Source organism: Malaclemys terrapin, chromosome 1 (assembly GCF_027887155.1).
Source record: "Malaclemys terrapin pileata isolate rMalTer1 chromosome 1, rMalTer1.hap1, whole genome shotgun sequence".
Classification (NCBI taxonomy): Eukaryota; Metazoa; Chordata; order Testudines; family Emydidae; genus Malaclemys; species Malaclemys terrapin.
The window spans coordinates 216,193,598-216,214,129 of record NC_071505.1 but is presented as its reverse complement, the minus strand read 5'-3'; the positions used below and the strand labels follow the sequence as shown (position 1 = coordinate 216,214,129).

Here is a 20,532-nt window from a genome sequence, read left to right as displayed (position 1 = left end):
TTAGCTACATTACTGAGTGGCATGCTGTGATTTACTGACTTTTGGTTCATCAGTGTCACACAACCATTGTGTAAAGCAAATGGATCTAGGGTGACCAGATGAGATGAAGAAAATTTCAGGACACCGGGGCGGGGGGGCAAAAAAAAAAAGCTGAGTGCTGCCAGAGGAGCAAAATATCAGGACAAATTGTGTCCCGACCAGAGATCGGTCGGGACACGGGACAAACAGCTAAAAATCGGGACCGTCCCGATTTTATCGGGACATCTGGTCACCCTAAATGGAGCTAATCATGAGCAGTCGTCCCAAGGAATGTACTATGTGTAGGTTCTTCAGTTCATAAGGAATGATGGATACGCAAAGGCCAGTTAGCTCAGCAAGACCTGTCATAGTGATTGCATCTTCACCTCCTTGTTTGCCACCTCTCTTAATCCTCTTCTATAAAAATGCCTGTCTAGCTGTTTTACTCATTTATACCATTGGCTCCAGTTGGCCTTACATGGCAATTTATTTTATATGTTAATCTTTCAGATGAGATGTAGAACTGAGTCCCTGACCACTGTGGAGCTAACATTCCGACTCCCCGTAAAAAGTGCATTGGCACCTTTGAGTCGACCATCAGCAGTCAGGACTTCAGTTTCAAGTCTCAAATAAAAGTCAGAATCTCCAGCAGCATAGTGCCCCCTAATGGTAGGCTGGGGCATGTGTTCTCTAAAGGGAAGGTGGCCATTTGCTGGGTCACAAACAATAATTCTCTCTCCACCCCTTTCTCCCCTAAATTATCTTTGGAATTTGCTAAATTCTTCATTTGGAGGATTATATAGATTGCTGCCTTAAGTCTTCTTTGATCCAACCACAACCTTAGCCGGTCACCTTAGTGCATCCATCAAAGCTTTGCTTTGCCTAATCTCCTGTAAGTCGTGTCTATTCATCGCACCCCCTTCTACTCTGAATTATTGCTTCCTGCCTCCCTTATATCACTGCCATCATCAGCTGTACCCTTTCACTGCATCTCCATCTCCATTGTACCCTTTCACACTCAAAAGTCTTACAGTCACCGCTGTCTGGAAAATAAGCAAAACAAAACCCTTTTCTTGAGGATCAAACCAGTGCTACAGGGAATACTTTTGCTAATTGCTTATTTTCTCAGCATGTACTAGATTTTATTCTCTCTGACCATGCAACAGGAGAGACTCATATGTATTTCCATATCCAGCAGGGTCCTCACCATGTCACAAATACCGAGCCTGTTGCCCAGGCCAAATCCAGCTATGTAGAATTCAGACTAAAGGAACAGGTACGCTCTAAAATTGTAAACTATAATTCCCATGTAAAGTTCCTAATGCTTTCTTCTCTCCCATTACAATCCGCTATTCCTTGCAAAATACATAGTGTTGGAGAAACATATGACACTTTACTTTTAAAAATTATCAGGGGTTGGAGGGCAATACAGCAGGGTTTTAAAAAAAAGATATCTCTACCTTCTCAGAATACTGTTAATTTGACTTTGAATTGAAAAATAATTTAATAATATTTTAGACCATGTCAGCTGCATCCTTACTCACATCTTCTGTGCCTAGTCATCAAAATGTGCCTTTAAATGGTCAAGATTGTATATAGAGGATGGGGTTCATAATTCAACTTATCTGATCCTTAATTATAGCAAGCACAGCTATAACAAACATATGGATTACATTACCCAAATGAGGCCCTTGACTTAAAGAGCATGAATAAATTCAAGCGAAGCCAATCTGTTTTCAGAATAGAGGCAGGATCAGGAAGAACTGAAGTAAAACATTGAAACTGGCGTGACATGCTCAGCTTTTACCTGTTTTAGGACTTATCTTGCTCTTCTTAAATTTCTGTTTCAACTAATTTTCTACAGTGTTATTGGAAATTCTTTTTATTGCCTTAACATTTTAATCTCCATATATAGCTATGCACCCTGACTCACAGATGAAATGTGTCCCAAGTATTTTAAGGCTGCCCTGCACCACTTGTGCATGCTTATGGTGTGATTATTTTGGCATTGTTTTGTAAATCAATTGACGGAGTGTATGAAGAGGGAAACAATTTATTCTGAAGACTGGAGTTTTCCATGGATGACTGGGAGGCAGCTAGGATTGGTTACGTGTTTAGAGTATGTGTTCCCTGCACAGTTAACTTGGGTGATTGGCACCCACCTTAGCCTAGTCCAGGGTGAGAGTCCCCACAGGAAAGCCCCACCCATGTTACTGCACCCTCGCTGTTTCTGCATTCACCCATGTGTGTCTGGGAGCATAGCCCATGGGTCTTTGTGTTGAGACTTTCTATGATTCTTTCCAGGTCAGTTGTGGGAGAACTTTGTCCTTCAGGGGAAATTGTGGGAAGGGTTTGAGGACTATCAGTACTTGCGTGAGTTAACTGGCATTCTCACTGCAAAGTGAGAGGGTTCCAACCCAAGTGAAAGTGGAGCTCAGGTTCTAATCCACCCCACAGCTGTGTAAACTAGTCTGGGCTTAAAGACTCTCCAGACCTGTCCAGAGGTTTTCCTGTGTAGATGGTAGGGGAGTGTGGGCTAAACCTAGTAAGAGCCCAGTTTAACTGTGCAGTTAAGACATACTCATAGAATGAAGTTAAGGGATTCACTGGACTCCAGGTACTGTTGTGCATCAGCAAGTTATGGTAGGATAGAAGTTTAGTAATTATATTTTAATTGGGCAGACTCTCCTGTGTGAGAGTAATCAATAACAATGTAGAAAGGGAGCTTTAACTTTGGTCCCATTTTGTAGTTTTCAGAAATTGTTTCAGCTTTTTTGTTAGACTTCCCTCTTCCTGCCAGTACTTCCCAGACAGCCAACCTCACTATATTATTGAAACAGCACAGTAATTCATAGCACTAAACACTTCTGGTTGTGTCAGAAATTCATTGCACTGTGCCCACATGCAACCCACCACATTATTTATTGATTTATACTTCATCTTCGCTAAATGGTGGATAAGCAGGATTGGGCCATTGGGCGGTTATAGCACACTTAATAGCTTTGGGCAGATATAGCACTGGTATCCTCAACCCTGGTCCTGCTTTCCAGGCAAAGTACCCTGTTTCCTATTAAATAAAACCCATCATGGCTGGATTAAGGCATAGGGTTGCCAGGTGCCTGGGTTTCAACTGGAAAGTCTGGTTGAAAAGGGAACCTGTCAGGGTCCAGTCAGCAGTGCTGACCGGACACTAAAAGTCCAGTTACTTGTAGTAACCGCCTCTGCCGCTGGGGGGCAGGAAGAGCAGCTGCTGCTGCTGAAGCCTGGAGGAGCACTCAGCAACAGCTACCGCAGAGAGAGGTTCTGGCGGCTCCCTGGTCCTGCCCCGAGCATTGGTCTTCCTGCCCCACTCACTCCTCTACCCCCAGAGCATGCCTCTCCCTCCCCCAGCCTGCCCCAGTCACCCCCCCACTTCCGGAGCCTGGCTCTCTCTCCCCCATCTTGCCCCAGTTACTCACCCCCAGAGTCTGTCTCTCTCTCTCCAGCGTCTTGCCCAGTCACACTTCCACCCCTAGAGCCCTGCTCAGCTGGCCGGGGGAGGATGATGGAAAGAGCAGCGAGCGACGGTGGGATGGAAAGAGGAGTGGGCGGCAGGGCCTCGGGGGAAGAGGCGGAGCAGGGGGCGGGGGAAGTTCCGGCACTCAGTGTCCAGTTTTCACAAATTAAAAAGTTGGCCACCTTACATAGGCACCAGAGGCCTATGTCAAGGACCTCTGCTCCTGGAATGTTGTGATTACATCTGAATCTCAGTTCTTATTTTTTTTTAAAAAAGGAAAGTTGCTAGATTTCATAGTTGTGAAGAAAATTTTGAAATTGTATGGGCTATGCCCCCCAATGTAACCGATGCAGAGATGTTTGCCTGAATCTGCAGACAGCTTGAAACAACAGCTCCGAGTGATGTGCACTGTCCCATGCATCAAAATGGCTTGCAGCTCTGGGTGCCCCCGACAAGGCCAACCCAGCAGAGGACTCTGCATGTAGCAGAAGGAGAAGAATGCAGCAGGCCTTGCCCACCAACCAAAGCAGATATACCCTGGTTATTGGGGTAAATATTAGTGGTGGTGTGTGGGGGGGGCTGCTGCCACTCATGCCTCTTAGGAGGCAGAGGGGGCCCATCTTGCTTCTTCTCTGGTGTAGAAAGGATCATCATACCGCTGTTGCTGCCTGGGAGGGGAAGGAGGGTTCTGTTATCATCACTTCAACTAGGGAAGGGTGTGGCTGGGTACCATGGGGGCAGAGCTCTGGAAGTGTTTGCCAGAGCTGTCGTTAGGGCACTGCATTGCCTTAAACTGGCCTTGTTCCTCAGCCCCTCTCTTGGGCCTAAAGGAGTTGGGAATGTTGTCTTCGGGTGAGCTAATAATGAGGGAAATGGCAGCTGGGTTTGTTCCCCAGGACTCTGTCACTCGTAGCCCTGTAGGTAAATTTGTGGGTGTGCATGCATCCTTGTCATCTATCTATAGAACTTGAGGATGTGGTTGATTAACCATGCATATACTTCTTCTTGACTTTCCCTGAGGAACTACTGTAACCCATGTCCTCTGTGATCTTATCTGTTGTCAGAGTCTGCACTGAGTCCAATCCTCATCTGTATCATTTCACACAATGGACCCCTGTTTCAATATAATTTTCACCAACATTTTTCCTAATGCTCTGAAATCAATCTCAGTGTTCCTGTGGTAACTGCAATAAATAAATTTGCCTTTCATCAGTGCTTAGATACTGTAGTGTAGAGAGGTATCCAAGCTATTGTTTATGGTCTCTTAATCCAGTTTACAATCCACGTCTCTGTTTTCCTCTGTAAGCCAATTTGAATTAATTTTTCCTGTAAGATTTTGTGAAACACAGTATCAAATGCTTACTAAAATCCAAATATATTACATCAGCTGCATTACCTTCATTCACTGATATTGTGTTTCTGTATTTTTTAAAGGCAATCCAAGTTTGCCCAAGTCAATGTGAAAGTTTGCTGGAAAGAATTTTTAATAGAAGCGGCAAAGAATCCTGTGGCACCTTATAGACTAACAGACGTATTGGGGGGGGAGGGGGGAGGGATAGCTCAGTGGTTTGAGCATTGGCCTGCTAAACCCAGGGTTGTGAGTTCAATCCTTGAGGGGGCCACTTGGGGATCATCTGGGGCAAAATCAGTACTTGGTCCTGATAGTGAAGGCGGGGGGCTGGACTCGATGACCTTTCAAGGTCCCTTCCAGTTCTAGGAGATGGGATATCTCCATTAATTTCTATTTCTTTTCTATTTCTATTGGAGCATAAGCTTTTGTGGGTGAATACCCACTTCTTCGGATGCATTCACCCACGAAAGCTCATGCTCCAATACGTCTGTTAGTCTATAAGTTGCCACAGGACTCTTTGCTGCTTTTACAGATCCAGACTAACACGGCTGCCCCTCTGATTTTTAATAGAAGTAGATTTACACAAAGGCTAGTCTTCTGTTTTGGTTAATAAATTATTTTGAAGTATTTTCCATCTACAGATCTAGTGTGTTTCCTTCTAATATTGGGTGTATGTAGTTCCACTGCATCTTGTATAATACCCAGTGGTGGTTTTTGTACATACTCCTCCTGCAACATTTTCTTAGATATAGGAATAAACGTGTTTTTTTCAAATTTTCCTCCTTGTGTCTACAGCTGATAACTCGAAGGATCAGTAATTAAGGAGGGATGGAATAAGTCTAACTAGATTGTCCAGTATCTACTGCTCTAAGCTCTTTGGGCCTGGGCCTGTCTCTTTGTTCTGTGTTTGTACAGTTCCAAATACAGTGATGTCCAGGTCCAGAACTGGGGTCTTAGGCACTACAGTAATACAAACAGTTAATAATAAGAGAAGGTTAGGGAGACAAGCTGGCCAATGTATACAAACAAAATACATGTTATTTAGTGGCAGCAGGGATCCATGCTAATAATGATGGAGAGTAGGGATGAAATTATTAATCAACTAAGCAAAATAACAATTTGTAACAATATATATTGACAACTGGAATTGACTTTGAACACACATGAATGAGGTTCCGTTTGAACTGAACTGAGCATGTGCACCCAAAGATTAGATAGGGCCCATATTCTTTTATGTAAAACAAAACAATACCTTATTACAGTTGGCTTCTGGGTCTACAGGAGCTGGTTTCAACAGCTGCATAGTGTGGGGGATTTATTAGCACATTCATTTTAATAGGAATTATCGAGGTACACTGAACAGAAAATAGGTGTTCAGGGTTTTATCCAGAGTCAGCTAAATAAATGCAGCATATATCACACTTAAATTAGCACTCCTAACTTAAATTGCACTATACTGGTATCTTCCACTGCATAAATCACTATACATCTCAAGTCCTGCACGTACTACATGAGGGGAGACGTGGAAAATGAGGGACTATATATTTTGGCTGAAAAACCAATTATTCCTAGCCTGCTCTCCCATAGTCTGGTTTACAAAATTGTTGGTTTTGTAAATTGATGCTGATACTTCTGTAATTTATTTTTGGAAACTTGATTACTATTTTCACGTTTGTACTGGTGATTTCGGCACACATTTGATTAAAAAGTATACACGCACTCAAGTAAATAAGAACATAAGGAGGTCCATACTGGGTCAGATCAAAGGTCCATCTAGCCCAGTATCCTGTCTTCTGACAGTGGTCAATGCCAGGTACCCCAGAGGGAATGAACAGAACAGGTAATCATCAAGTGATCCATCCCCTGTCGCCCATTCCCAGCTTCTGGCAAATTCTTTAAAATAAATGGAATAGTTAAGAAGTCATTAACACCAGAGGACTGGTGAGCTGCAGAGCCTTAAAAGATTAAAATCTTGAGTTTCTAATACGGTATTCTGTAGACTGAAGGTTAGATTGTGCAACCCTTATAAATGTTTGGTAGCCTTTCTTCACCTTGGGAAGCACTTACTCAATGAGGTTAATTTGATTATTATATCACTACGTTCTCACCAGTGTAAGTAAGGTTTACGCAATTTAGCTGTGAAAGTATAAATTATTGTTATTTTCCAGTAGCATCTAAGGGCCTGATCCAAGTTGCTGGAAGTCAGTGAGAGTCTTTCTATTACTTTCAGTGGGTACTGAATCAGAACCTGAAGGTCACAATCAGATTGGGGCCCCATTTCAGCAGGGACTGTAGCACATAGACCAGGGATGGGCAAACTTTTTGGCCCGAGGGCCACATCTGGGTATGGAAATTGCATAGCGGGCCATGAATGCTCATGAAATTGGGGGTTGGGGTGCAGGGGTGGTGAGGGCTCTGTCTGGGGGGTGCGGGCTCTGGGGTGGGCCTGGGGATGAGGGGTTGAGGATGCAGGAGGGTGCTCTGGGCTGGGACCGATGGGTTTGGAGAGGGTCAGGGCGTTGGGGCATGGGAGGGGGTCAGGGGTGCAGGCTCTGGGTGGCGCTTACCCCTATGCGTAGGAGCCGGAGGGGGGACATGCTGCTGCTTCTGGCAGCCGCGCAAAGCGGGGCAAGCCCCCAACCCCACTTCCCAGCTGGAGCTCAAAGGGCCAGATTAAAATCAAAATTAAAATTAAAATAATATGCGGCCCCTGGGCCGTAGTTTGCCCACCCCTGGCATAGACAAAGAGAGTTCACAATCTTGTATCTGTAATTTTTAAAAGCAAAATAGTTGAAAAAATATTTCTTTCTAATTTTACTTCTGAGATCAGGATACCATGTCATGGAACTGCTCATGACATCACAAACCCTAAATCAGTGCAAATCTTTTCTCAGTAGCTGTGATAACATCAGTGCAAAAATGGATCCTGAACACAAGGCTTGTCAGGAACAGTCAGTAACGAAAAAAACGATTTTCAATTATTTAATTTGAAATGAGTTACATTTGAAAACTGAGACATTATTATTTTTATAACTGTTAGAACATTTAGTTCTAAAAATGTAGTCTGGTACTGGATAATTCCTTAAAGTTTTCACACTATTCCTTTTTTAAACGTTAACAATGATATCTACTATCTAACTCTATTCACAGACTTCAGTGCTTCCTTTAATCAGGGTCTAAATAATTATTAATCAACTATCCAATTACCATTGAAATCAATGAGTCATTCTGCTGAATTTAATGGTCTTTGGAACCAGGCCCCTTCATGTGTGATAAATAAGAAAATGCATTCCATTTTAATACTACCAGAATTAAAAACAGAGCTGTCAACAGGATAATCTCTGTGAGCGTCCCTTGAATGTGGAATTCTCTTCTCCCCCCTTTGGTTCCAAATAGCCCAAGTCTGCTGACCTTTAGGGGATCTAGCATGACCTATCTGTTCGCACAGGCATTCAGGGAAAGTAAAGGCATTGAGTGAAAGGGACAGAATATGTTGATTTGTTTCTATTATTCTATTGTGGCTGTGTTTTTGTTTAAACATTAGGCTAATTGGCGTGCTTTTTTATATTGAATCTTGATGACATTTGTGCATGCGATTGTAAGTGCTGGCAGGACATCTAGAGCTCTAGATAAGTACATTTTTGTTTTAGAAATCAAAAGGAAATAATGTATTGAGGTTATGGCAACCTAGTACTTGCATACGGAGTGGTACAAGTAGAGCGAATCTTTTCTTACATTATTAACTCATGGTAAACCCTTTTTTTAGCCTGTATATCCAAACATTGTATTAGAAAAAAGGAATTGTTTTATAAAGGATTGATACAGTCCACCCTATTTGCTGGGGATTAACATATGATGTATAATCAATGTGTTAGATGCTAAAGAAGACTGTGACTGTAATAAAACTATAAATCGTCTGTAGTATGAAATATTCTGCCATCTGTCACTTTGAATACAATACAAGTGGATTATCCTCCTCTCTCAGGGGAAAATTATATCTTAAATCCAGAATAGCCAGACCAGAAAAATAAAAAGGGTTTAAAATGATAGCGACCAGCACATTTAATAAGTTATTTTGGGGTTCAAGTGACAGATGCAATGAAACCTTTTCTAAAGTGGTTTCCATAGGGAGACAAATCTCTTACAAAATTAATTTTTTTTATGATTTATTTTGCTGCAAAAATTGTTTAAATGAGAATCATATGCCTGTGTCTCTAACAGAGTGCACATGCCCCCTTTCAGCTTATATTAATATGGTTCTGTGAAAGTGGAGTATTAAAGCAGATTGTTAATGTTTCCATCTGGGTCCCATGCATTACTTGCAGTTGGGTTGAACATTGTGGCCACTTTGTGCATATTTACTGCCTTTTCCCCAAACCTTATCACCAGCTCTCAGATAGCTTTTTTAAAAAAGCGCTTATCAAAATTTCAGGATTGCACAGTGCTGAGAAAGCAGTCAGCACTCTAAGATCTTGGCAGCTTGTTGCATTTGCATCCCTATAGGTTTTCTTTCTGCCTTATCACTTACAGTTTTTGTAACAAGCTGTAAAAAGAATTGACAGTTTAATGTGGCATATACCAGGCTCACCGAAACTGAAGGGAGAAGGCTTGGTTTTTTTGGAAATAGCCTTTAAACAGAAAAATTGGTTTGAGACACAAATATGTGAACATTTAGAAAGGAGAAAAAGCTGCCCCTCAAAATTAATCTATTTGTAAGTGACAGAAGGGTATAATTAGTATCCTATAGAGTGTAAAGCATGAGTAGTCCACCTCACCTTACAGATAAGCTCTTCTGCACTCCCCTCTTTGTAAATTGAAGAAGTGGCGCTATAAGTGATCAGCATCGGGTGATCCTGTGAATGTTTTTGCACATATGGGTAACTTTTTTCACTTGAATAGTCTCATTGACTTCAGTTGGGCTACTAACATGTGCAAAGTTACTCTTGTACATAAGTGTTCATATGTGCTGGAACGAGGAGTGCTGCCACACCCCCTGGCTTGAAGTGGTTTCCATCATATACAGGGTTTATAGTTTGGTTCAATAGCTCTCAGCACCCCCACTATAAAAATTGTTCCAGCACTCCTGTAAGTGTTGGCAAGATCAGGCCCTCCATATGTATTTCTCTCCCGCAGAAATGTTTCAATATAACTGAAATATGAAGTGTGTTATCTGTTTTGCTTTGGAAGGTCAATCATGCACTTCCTTCTAGCAAAGTAAGGGTAGAATCTGTGTATAATCCTGCTTTCCTTGAGGAGTGAGAACCAGAACCTAAAACCAAAAATGAAATGTAAAATAATGTAATTTTTGCATTTATCTAAACCTGTCATCTGAGGACTTCAAAGTACTAAACAATTAAGCAAGTCTTGCAACAACCCTTCAGATAGATGTTGTTACTGATAACAGTAGAGAGGTTATTATGGCTGACTGGCCCAGGATCACAGAATGAAGTAGTGAGTGTCTGAATAAAAACCAGGGGCCCTGACACTGTCCTCTTCTCTGTCCATTAGGGAAAACTTAATATTGGCTGCTGAGCTACAAGTTTGATCGCTCAGTAGGAGATTGAAATCTGAGCCTTGCTAATACATTCCTCTATAATGGAAGCTTCTTAGGGCATGGCTACACTTGCAAATGTAGAGTGCTTTGAGTTAAACCAGCCTTCGGAGAGCGCAGTAGGGAAAGCGCTGCAGTCTGTCCATATTGACAGCTGCAAGCATACTGGTGTGGCCACATTTGTGGCACTTGTAGCGGCATTGGGAGCAGTGCATTGTGGGCAGCTATCCCACAGAGTACCTCTTCCCATTCCGGTGCTGTGGCTTGTGGGAAGGGGGTGGAGGGTACGGGGCATTCTGGGTCCTGTCCCAACGCCCCGTGATGCATCGGTTCGCATCCCAGCAATTCCTGTGCTTCCGTCCACAATTGGCACCATCTTTCAATGTTTTTGGTGCTGCGCACTCTGTCTTCCCTTTTGGTCTGCGGGAATGGAGCCTGAACTGCTGAGGAATATGCTGACGAGTCTCGCCAGCACATCACGTTTGGCAGTTGAGTTATTCTTTAAGATCCAAAGTGTCAGCGAGGACTCTGACGATGATATCGACTTGAGTAACGCATACGACACGAGATTGCTTGTGGCATTCACAGACATGCTTACCACCATGGAACGCCGCTTTTGGGCTTGGGGAAGAAAGCACTGAGTGATGGGATCACGTCGTCCTGCAAGTCTGGGATGACGAGCAGCGGCTGCAGAACTTTCGGATGAGAAAAGCCACTTTCATGGGACTGTGTGCTGAGCTCGCCCCCACCCTGCAGCGCAAGGACACGAGATTGAGAGCTGCCCTGCCAGCGGAGAAGCAGGTGGCTATTGCAATCTGGAAGCTGGCAACTCCAAACAGCTACCAATCAGTCCCTAACCAGTTTGGAGTGGGGAAGTCAACAGTTGGAATCGTGTTGATGCAAGTTTGCAGGGCCATTAATCGCATCCTGCTCAGAAGAACCGTGACTCTGGGTAACGTGCATGACATTGTGTCTGGCTTTGCACAAATGGGTTTCCCTAACTGCAGAGGGGCGATAGATGGGATGCATATTCCAATTCTGGCACCAGCCCACCTAGCTTCCTCCTCCTCCTGCCTTGTTGGACTAGGCTCTGAAGTGTCCATTGGTGGTATTCAGAGTGGAGGTGGGGCCACTCCCAAGTATCGCGTCCAGCTCGTTGTAAAAACGGCAGGTCATGGGGGCAGCACCGGAGTGGTTGTTTGCCTCATGGGCTTTGTGGTAGGCATTCCGCAGCTCCCTCACTTTAACCCTGCACTGTAGAGCGTCCCCGTCATGGCCCCTTTCCATCATGTCCCTTGATATCTGCCTAAAGGTATCGTAATTCCTACGGCTGGAGCGCAGCTGGGACTGGACAGCTTCCTTCTCCCAAACGCTGATTAGGTCCAGCACCTCGCCATTGCTCCAGAGTGGCTAGAACAGGCATTGTGGGACACTTCTGGAGGCCGATCAGAGCGCATTAACCGACCAGGGCGTCCACACTGGCGCCACAGTGCTCCAGTGGGGATGCATCAAATGTTATTCCATTCGCCAAGGTGGAGTACCAAGAGCGCTCTAGCTGCGGAGTCAGAGCGCTCTACATGCCTTGCCAGTGTGGATGGGTCGTGAGTTAGAGTGCACTGGGCTGCCTTAATGTGCTCTAACTCGCAAGTGTAGCCATGCCCTTGTAACCCCTGTTTGGAGGGTAAGAGTATCCTCAGAAAATATGAATATGATGTGCAGCTGAGGAACATAGGAGGAATATCTTTTTGGAATATGAACTGCTGTACATTGGTCTGGGTGAGCAGTAAGGCTTTTGAAGAATTTTGAAATAGAAGAGTATGTTAATGTTAGTCTTTTGTTTAGTCCTTTATTACTCTTTCCCAAAACAGTCTTAGGTCTGGTATACACACAGGTTTTGTACCACTATAACTGTGTCAGTTAGGGATGTGATTTTTTTTTTTTTTAAACCAAAATAGTTATACTGGTACAACCCCTTGTGTGGATGCAGTTATAACAGTATAAAGATGCCTTATACAAGTATAGCTTATATATCCATCTGACTGCATCCGCACTCAGTAGATTGCAGTGCTTTAATTACACCAATGTAGTTAAAGTGGTGCTACTTTCATGTGTAGACAAGGCCTTGCATTTAAGTTGTAAAGTGGTGCTTACATGCTGAAAACTTTCAGACTCTACAGTAGAAGACTGAAGTCTTTAGCACCAAGGAAGAATTCCTCATACCATAGAGTTGTAAAATCACATGGGAAGCAAGGAACATGTTGCTCAGCTCCCGAATGAAGGAGGGGTGCCCAGGTATTCACTGATGAGCATGGTAAAAGAGCTAGAATGGAATAGAATAGAGGGAGCACACCTCAAATTGCTCGTCAGTGATCACCTTCTCCCCGTGTTCCATAGCAGCTGCTCAGAGTGGCATTGTGACATATTCTGGAGCAACTTGCACTCAGCCCACAGCAAGAGAGACAGGTGCTGGTATGTAGGCCCCAAAGATGAAGGCAGTGAAATGAATGTGGGGGAAATCCCCTGCCAAAAGAAAAAAGCTGTCATTGTAAATGCCACACTGTTTCTGAAATAACTTTAGACCAGATCATTCCCATGTAGATGAATACCTGTAGCTGCTTCTTGCGGAGTATCCTCTGCATTTTTTTACTGGGGAGAGAGAGATTGCTACCTCCATGAGGAAAGAGGTCTGGCTCCAAAATCCCATGAATCCCCTCAGGTCTACTATGTCTCTGGTATTGCCCAGGCCCTCCTGACTGTTAACTCTTCTCTGGATCTTCCTCAAAGGGGAAATCCCCAGCAGAGGCAGCTCATGAAAAAGTAACACACCCGTTGTCTGTATGACTATTCCTTTAAAATCTGAGTGGGATCAGTGAGGGGAAATGCTTTTGCTGCTATATCTTATACCAGTTCCCCGAACAAAAGAAGCGATACTGGTAAAAAGACTTTATTACTGGCATAACTGCTTCTACCCTAGGGCTTTTGCTGGCATAGCTGTGTTGGTTAGGGGGCCGATTTTTTTTTCATACACCTAACGTAGCTATGTTAGGAAAACTTTTAGGTATAGACCAGGCTTCCTTTTTATAAGAGGAAATGGAAAGTTCAGAAGAGTTCATACACGCTGTCTCCAGTGTAGCCTGTTGTCCGCCTGCCTTGTGAACTAGGGTGAAAGTAAAATTTCTCTCTTACCGGTGGGGGGGGGGGCCAGCTCTCCCCCCCCCACCCCCCCGGAAGGGGCAAGGCTGGGGGGGTCAGTATCCCCCAGCCAGCCCACCCACATCCCCTGGGGCTCCAGCAGCAATTTAAAGGGCCCAGGGCTCCGGCCACTGCAGCTACCCGCAGAGGCCGGAGCCTCAGGCCCTTTTAAATCGCCAGCCCCTTGGTAGCTGCTCCTTTTCCCCCTCCCCCACCCCTGTCGGCGGCCTCGGGGGGGCAAAAGGGGCAGGGATGTTAAAGCGCTGCTGCGGCAGCTCTTTAAGTAGGGTCCTTTTGCTGTGGCAGCACTTTAATGTTGCCGCCCCTTTTGTGACACACCCCCCCCCCCCCCCCCCCCATCGGCGGCACCGACAGTAGGGACCTGGCAGGGTTGCTGACAGCCAGGGGGGTGGGGGTGGGTGGGCAAAAGGAGCAGCAGCACTTTAAAGTCAGCGGTATGGGCCGGTACAGGCAACCACTTTTTACCGGTATGCCGTACCGGCCTGTAGCGCCTTACTTTCACCCCTGCTTGTGAATGAATTAAGAACCATTAGATCAGTCCCAAGCTGATGAATATGCATGCATCTCTTGTGCGGACTGTGTTCTGAGAAACACAGTAATGACCTGTTCTAAATACCACTAGGTGGCACTTTAAGGACACGACAACCATTGGTTGTATTCATTTTACATCAGCTCCTGTACCAGAACTGATTCCTTTCTTTTATAAAATCTGTGTATGTATTTAACCATCTGACCTCTCTAGTTAGCCGTACCCAATTGTATTGTGAGATCCGCATTCCACACTGGGGTATGATCCTCATGATCACAAATGAATAGGCAGGGCGGTACCAACACCAATGCCTTTTGACAGCAGCGAATAGTACAATAGAAATGTAGCCCTGCAATCACTGAAGCTGTTATTCTAATGGGTGGCCCATGCCCACAGCACTCAAATAGCCAATAAACATAAAAATTGCTTTGTCATCAGATTGGCAGGAAATTCTGAAATCTTTTCCTTTAGCGTTGGCATCAACACTTGGTTCAATATTTGCATCTGATAGTGTCCAAAACTTGTACTTTTTTCTTTCCTTTTACAAATATTATTTAAGTAGCATTGTTCTGCTGTGAGGCCTTTCTGTTTGGATCAGTTTAGTTGTAGGTTGGGATGGTCAAAGGCAGCCTAGCTCTGCTCCCATTAACTTCAGTGAGAGTTTTACCATTGACTTCAATGGGAGCTGAGCACTTTTGCAAATCCCAACCTGTGTGTGTGTGTGTGTGTGTGTGTGTGTGAAGGCAGTCGGTGGCGGGGGGATGAGGGGAGTAAAGCACTGTAGCTTTGCAACTGAAGTATGATCCTTTTTGCACCTGCCAAAATCTAATCAGTAGTCAGAACCAAATGGTGCTTCTCTGGGTATCTCTTCCTTCCATCTCAAACTATCCTCCTAGAATCTTTTACTTGATTTTTTTCCTGCTTCCTTTCTCACTCAGTTACATGTGGTCCCCTTCCGTACATTTCTTCTGAGCAGGAGGACATATCACATGGCTTCCTCTGGGGCCATCATCATTGGTTTTTCTCTGTGAATCAACCCTTTATCAAAGGAATGTGGGTGAGGGCGGAGATTTTCATTCCCCCAGTGTCCAAATTCATTGCCTCCGTGATGCATTTGAGCTCTGCTGTCCCAAGATCATTCATTAGAATTTATATGCCTGGAGTGCCTGCCCAATATGCTGTTGCCAAGCCACTGAAGCCTGTGTTTTGGTCCTGAATTTCTTTCAGTTACACAAAAAATGGTTCTGGAAAGTAGGGAATCTATTGTTTGTTTCACTGGATAACAGAGAAACATGTTTTATTAAGAAAAAATTAAATCCTTGATTTCAGTGATTCAGCAGAGTTGCCCTTCCCCCCCCCCCTTTCATTCCTCTGTATGTCAGGAGCCTTCAGTTATTATCTCAGCCTAGCAATACCTGGAAGGTTTTCGGAATCAAAATGTTAGTACACATTGGCAATTCCTTTTAGCATTGGTTTGCAGTTCAAATGTACCATACTTGAAGGAGGAAAAGGGAAATCTTGTCAGCCATCGCATTTTATTTTCCCTTCTGTCTTGAGGAATTACATATGCATTTAAAGGAAGATCACAAATCCCTCCCCTAGCATTAGTTCTACTCCTTTCAGTTGTAGAGCACTAGCAAACACGACAGAGCTTCCTCTCCCCACCAGCTTCCATGCTTCTGTTGTGAAGGGAGTGGAAGTGGTATGATAAAGCCCCTCTTTAAATATGTTATAATCTATATCTAATTGACATGGTTTGATTTATGGTTTGCATTGAATCAGAGGCATTGAAGTAACTTCGACTGATCTAGATTGTGATAATGTAGGGACTGTCATTTGCTTCCAAAGTCTCTCAGCAAGAGTCTGTCAGCAATAACAGAATAGGTTATTCCATGCTTGATAAATTATTGGTAAGAGTCTTTAGGTGAAATCCAGGCCCCACTAAAGTTAATGGGAGTTTTGCCATTGACGCCTGTGGAGCTGGGACTTAACCCTTTAAATGTAGCCGCACAGAAATAAACCATTTTGGAGAAGTGAGTGTGCTGTAGTGCAGTAACCCCCTGTTTTAATTTTCAGCCTAGCCTGATACATTTAAGGACTTTTCCTTGGAAATGCTTTGACTGTTGCAATTATTTTCTATTTGGAGCTGAATTAGGACAGGAAGGAGGTAGATTTGTCTCTTTCTATATCTTGTATATAAAGTGACATCATCACAGTTTTTGCAGTAGTTCCCATTTTCTTGTTCTAGGCCTTAGCACCCACAGTCAGAGGCTCCCCTGTAAATCCCTCCCTCCCACTGAATATCATTTGATCTCAATATATTTTCATATTCCTATTTGTTCCGTTTTTCAACTGGAGTCTTCAGGATCCAGTGACAGTTTGCACCCCTGACCTTCGTAGTTGTTGCTGTGGCTTTTCTTTTCTCACAATGGAAGAGCTCTATGTGCTATATTGTAGGAACCAAACCCTAGAAAAGACTCCTGGGTAGCAGGCCATTTATGTTCAGAGACGTTGCAGTTTTTAGCTTTTCACAAAAAGTTTTCTCCTGTTTTCTTATCACAATAAAGGGGGGAAATGGTTTAATTAAAAAATATACAAAAGACGTGTGTCATTCACTTAGCTGTCACCCTAACTTTCCCCCTCGGAGTTAAATTGCTAAAGTAACTTTCCTTTTGTGTCTAGTGTTTGCTTTCATTGTCTTTATTGTACATGACTGCTAGTCATTTTCTGGGTGTAGCGGTGACTGATTTGTTGTTACAGACAGAACAAGTATCTGAGATGGAATTACATCCTCAGATGAATAGAGCTCCATCACAGACAGAAGAAAGCAGCCCAACGAGAAAGGTAAGGCCAATATGTTTAATGCCGTTGTTGAATGATCTGCCTTTATCTTTTTGGCTTCATCAACTGACCTTAGTTGTTTTAAGTTTTAAAGCAATTAAACTGAGGTTTGGGGTTACATTTTTACATGTTTACTTTTTCTGGAGGTCAGGTCACCAGGGGGAATTGGACTCATGTGACATCCACCATCAGCTCAGATAAATCATTAAGAAAGCTTTCAATCCACATTTCAGTACATGTGCATTAAGAAAAACAACTTGCCATTTGTTTACAGTATAAACACACGGGCCCTTAAAGAATTGGGGAGAAGAGATCAATGGTGTCTGGTCCTCATTTCCTTCCAGCCCTTCCAACATGAAACATTTTAAAAATCTGACATTAAGGATCCAGCATAAGTACACCAGTTTATTAGAGCTCAGGATCTCTTATATAATATGCATAGAATTGCAGGACTTTGTTTAAAACATGAATTACAGGTTTTATATGCTTGCAGGCATATAAAATAGATATGCTGTAACTACAGCCTTGCATTTTCCAGGGGTGAAACCTGGCCCCATTGACATCTTTAGGAGTTTTGCCATTGAATTCAGTGGGGCCATGATTTCACCCATGCTCTTTAAAGTTTCCCTGTGCCCACATTGGCTTATTTATTTCTTTAGATTTATGAAACAACAAGAGGCACCTCTCTGAATGCTCTAGGTGCTTCTGACAAATGCTGGGAATAGGAAACACCCCCTAATGTGTACTAAATAATCAGGCACCACAAAAACAAACAAGCCCCCAACTTCCTCTTCCCCTGTATGTTTTCCCCTAACAACAGTTGCTTCTTTGGTAGCTCTCCTGAAAAGTTGGGCTTTGCACCGTGCTGGGAAGGTCAACACATTCCGGCTATTGCGAACCAAGAGAAGGAGTGACTCCAAAAGACTGGGTTATGTCATTTTCCTCCTAGTGCCTTTTAGGGTCACACCCCTTTGTCCCTTTGCTTTTGAGCCATCACTCTGGCTGCCACCTCAGTCCTTTCCATCTAAGATCAGTAGTAGGGGCAGTTGTTAATTAGGAGTTAGAGGCCTAAGATCTCCAGTAATACTCCACCAGTACTAATGTAGCACAGACATTACGTAGTGTCTATTTAGTGCTGATGTGTACGGCAAAGTGTGGTACCAGATGCTGCCACAGAGGGGTGTTCTTGAAAGGGACGGAGCTGCATGATGCATGGGTGGAGGTGAGAGTCTAGGTGGCCTGTAGGAGAGTCGGGAAAGTTTGGGTGATGTCTGGTGGGAGAGGGAGCTGTTAAAACACCCCCACAGGTGGTAAAGTGGGCTTTCTTCCGCTTTCCTTCTGTACTCCCTGCCTCTCCCTGCCCAGTGATGTTTCTTCCCCAAATGAGCACCATGACCTGTTTATCTGGCTGGTAGCTCCTGTGCCAGATGCTGCAGCTGCTCCTGATGTTCAGTCACCCATATGACCTCTAGCCCCCAGAGGCAGCTTTGCAGAGAAGAAGCCAGAGAGAGCATAGCTACAGCCAACCCAGCCCACTATAGAGCTGACCACATGTAGCTGGGCTCCTGAAACTGGCAGCCTTAAATAGCCACTAGCCCCACCCACCCCAGCTTCATGGAGTGTATCCCCAGGGCACAGGCCTGCAGGAGATCTGCAGCAGTGGCCTGAAGATCCTCCTCCTCAGTACAATGAAAGAGGAGGCAGGAGTATCTATCAGAGTTGTTCTGCAGAACTTCAGCCCTCCTTCCTTTCCCCCCCATCCCCCGCAAGGGACAGCTTAGTGATATGGGGGCAGCGGGACACAGATGGGGAGAGTTTTGGATGGGAGTAGGGGGACAGCAGGGCAAAGTGAGCCTCTGGGAACTGTAAGTTTCAGGAGGGCCCAGTGGTTATGGAGCATTTACTTGTCTGTTTCAGGAACTATTTTATCAATAGAACTTAACTTGTCATTAGGAAGTTTTTTCTAGCAGAGCATTCCATATAAAAAAGCTGACGTCTAGAGATAAAACGCTTGTTTTGAAATGCCATCATCTCCTAAAATGCAGGAACTTGCAGCTGCTCTTCCAGAATTTACCAGGGAATTAATCTCTTCAATTTTCTTCCTCATTCTCCAATTTTTTTATGGGGTTGGACCCTCTCCCATGTGCATCTTCCTGATGCTTCACTCAGGTTCCCCCACAGCCTCTCTACACACACACACACACACACACACACACACACACACACACACACACACACACCCTTTGAACTCCTTTTGGGTGTTGCTTTTTTATTGAGGAAGGGACGAATGTACTGAGTGGGGACTCTGGCACCAACAAATGTACCTCTTGCACTAGGCACCAGTGACTGCTGCTCAGAAGACAGCTTCCTTCCTCCTAGAACAACCAGCATCTCTCCAAACGAGCACAACAGTTTCCCCAAACTACATGCAGATAGTTTTTAAGTGAAAGCAAATTTATTAGAAAAACACAATAGAGAGAACCAGTAGTTAGAGAGATCCCTGAGACTCTTCCCCCAGTCACTAGGAGAGTGAGAAGCTTAATTACAATTATGGGATGTTGCCTAGGACATAGCTGAAAAGTCCGTCTAACTCGCACCTTAAAAAGCTAGCTTTGTCATCAGTGTCTTATCCAGGTGTGTTTTTAACCAGATACTCACAACTTATCTGCCTGGCACCTTCTGGCAGGCTCAATGTGTCTGTCTTTAACCAACGAACTTCTTATAGGCTAGTTTCCAAGTTCAGTTAGCACTGGTGGTATTGTCTCAGCCCAAAACAAAGTACAGGATAGTAGAACTGCTTTCAGATCAGTTTGTGCAACTCAAATTTCTTTTGTTCTCAAAAGGACTGACTTCCCTATCATCCTGCCAAGTAAGGTTCTCTGTGTTTTCTGTTTGTCTGGCTTTAGGAATGTACCAGCCCCTCAAATAGCACTCATGAAAATGGGGCTTTTTGGCATCCAGGTTTGGCTGGTTTTTGCCATACTAACAGAGATTGTGTATTTTGCATTTCCCTAGCTCTCACTCATTCAAGCATGCAGAAATCACACACAGGTTCCCTAGTCGTCTCACGTGACATTTTCAGAGAGAGCTATTCAACCCTGCCAAGTGTGAGGCCCCAAAGCGCAATCTAACTCCAGATCTATAACCACATAATAGTTACACTCTTCTGCTACCCTGTTCAATTAAATGGCAAAAATAGATACTATTCAATTATTTAAAAAAATCAAAGGGGAACCAGAGGGACTGAGTTTTGGAAATGAGATTCTGGGCCTTTCTTCTAAAGGTTAGTGGTGGAAATCCAGCTCATGCCAGCAATACTGACTGACAGATATTACCATTTGATGGCTGTTCAGTGAGGTCCTGGAAATGAGCTCTTGGTCTCATTTCAGATTCTAGCAGCCTGGTGTCCACATTCATAAAACCAACATCACTATTGGCAGCCACATAGGAGGCCCAGGACTGAATACGCATCGAGGCTGAACTATCCTCTGCCCCAAGTGGTGATCCTACCCTTTCTAGATTTGGGCATGCTA

The 20,532-nt window shown here is 44.0% G+C and overlaps 1 protein-coding gene across 10 annotated transcripts in view; it reads left to right on the top strand.

Annotated features, from left to right (window-relative positions):
* The window catches only part of REPS2 (RALBP1 associated Eps domain containing 2), a 138,307-nt gene that overhangs the window by 104,894 nt on the left and 12,881 nt on the right, over positions 1-20,532 (top strand). For 5 of the 10 annotated variants that reach the window (XM_054006985.1, XM_054006930.1, XM_054006920.1 and 2 more), the window contains 2 exons: positions 1,214-1,294; positions 16,919-17,002. In XM_054006985.1, coding sequence (XP_053862960.1) covers positions 1,214-1,294; positions 16,919-17,002 — 165 coding nt within the window. The remainder of the gene's footprint in view (positions 1-1,213; positions 1,295-16,918; positions 17,003-20,532) is intronic. The other 5 variants (XM_054006994.1, XM_054006966.1, XM_054006976.1 and 2 more) reach the window with 2 other exon arrangements.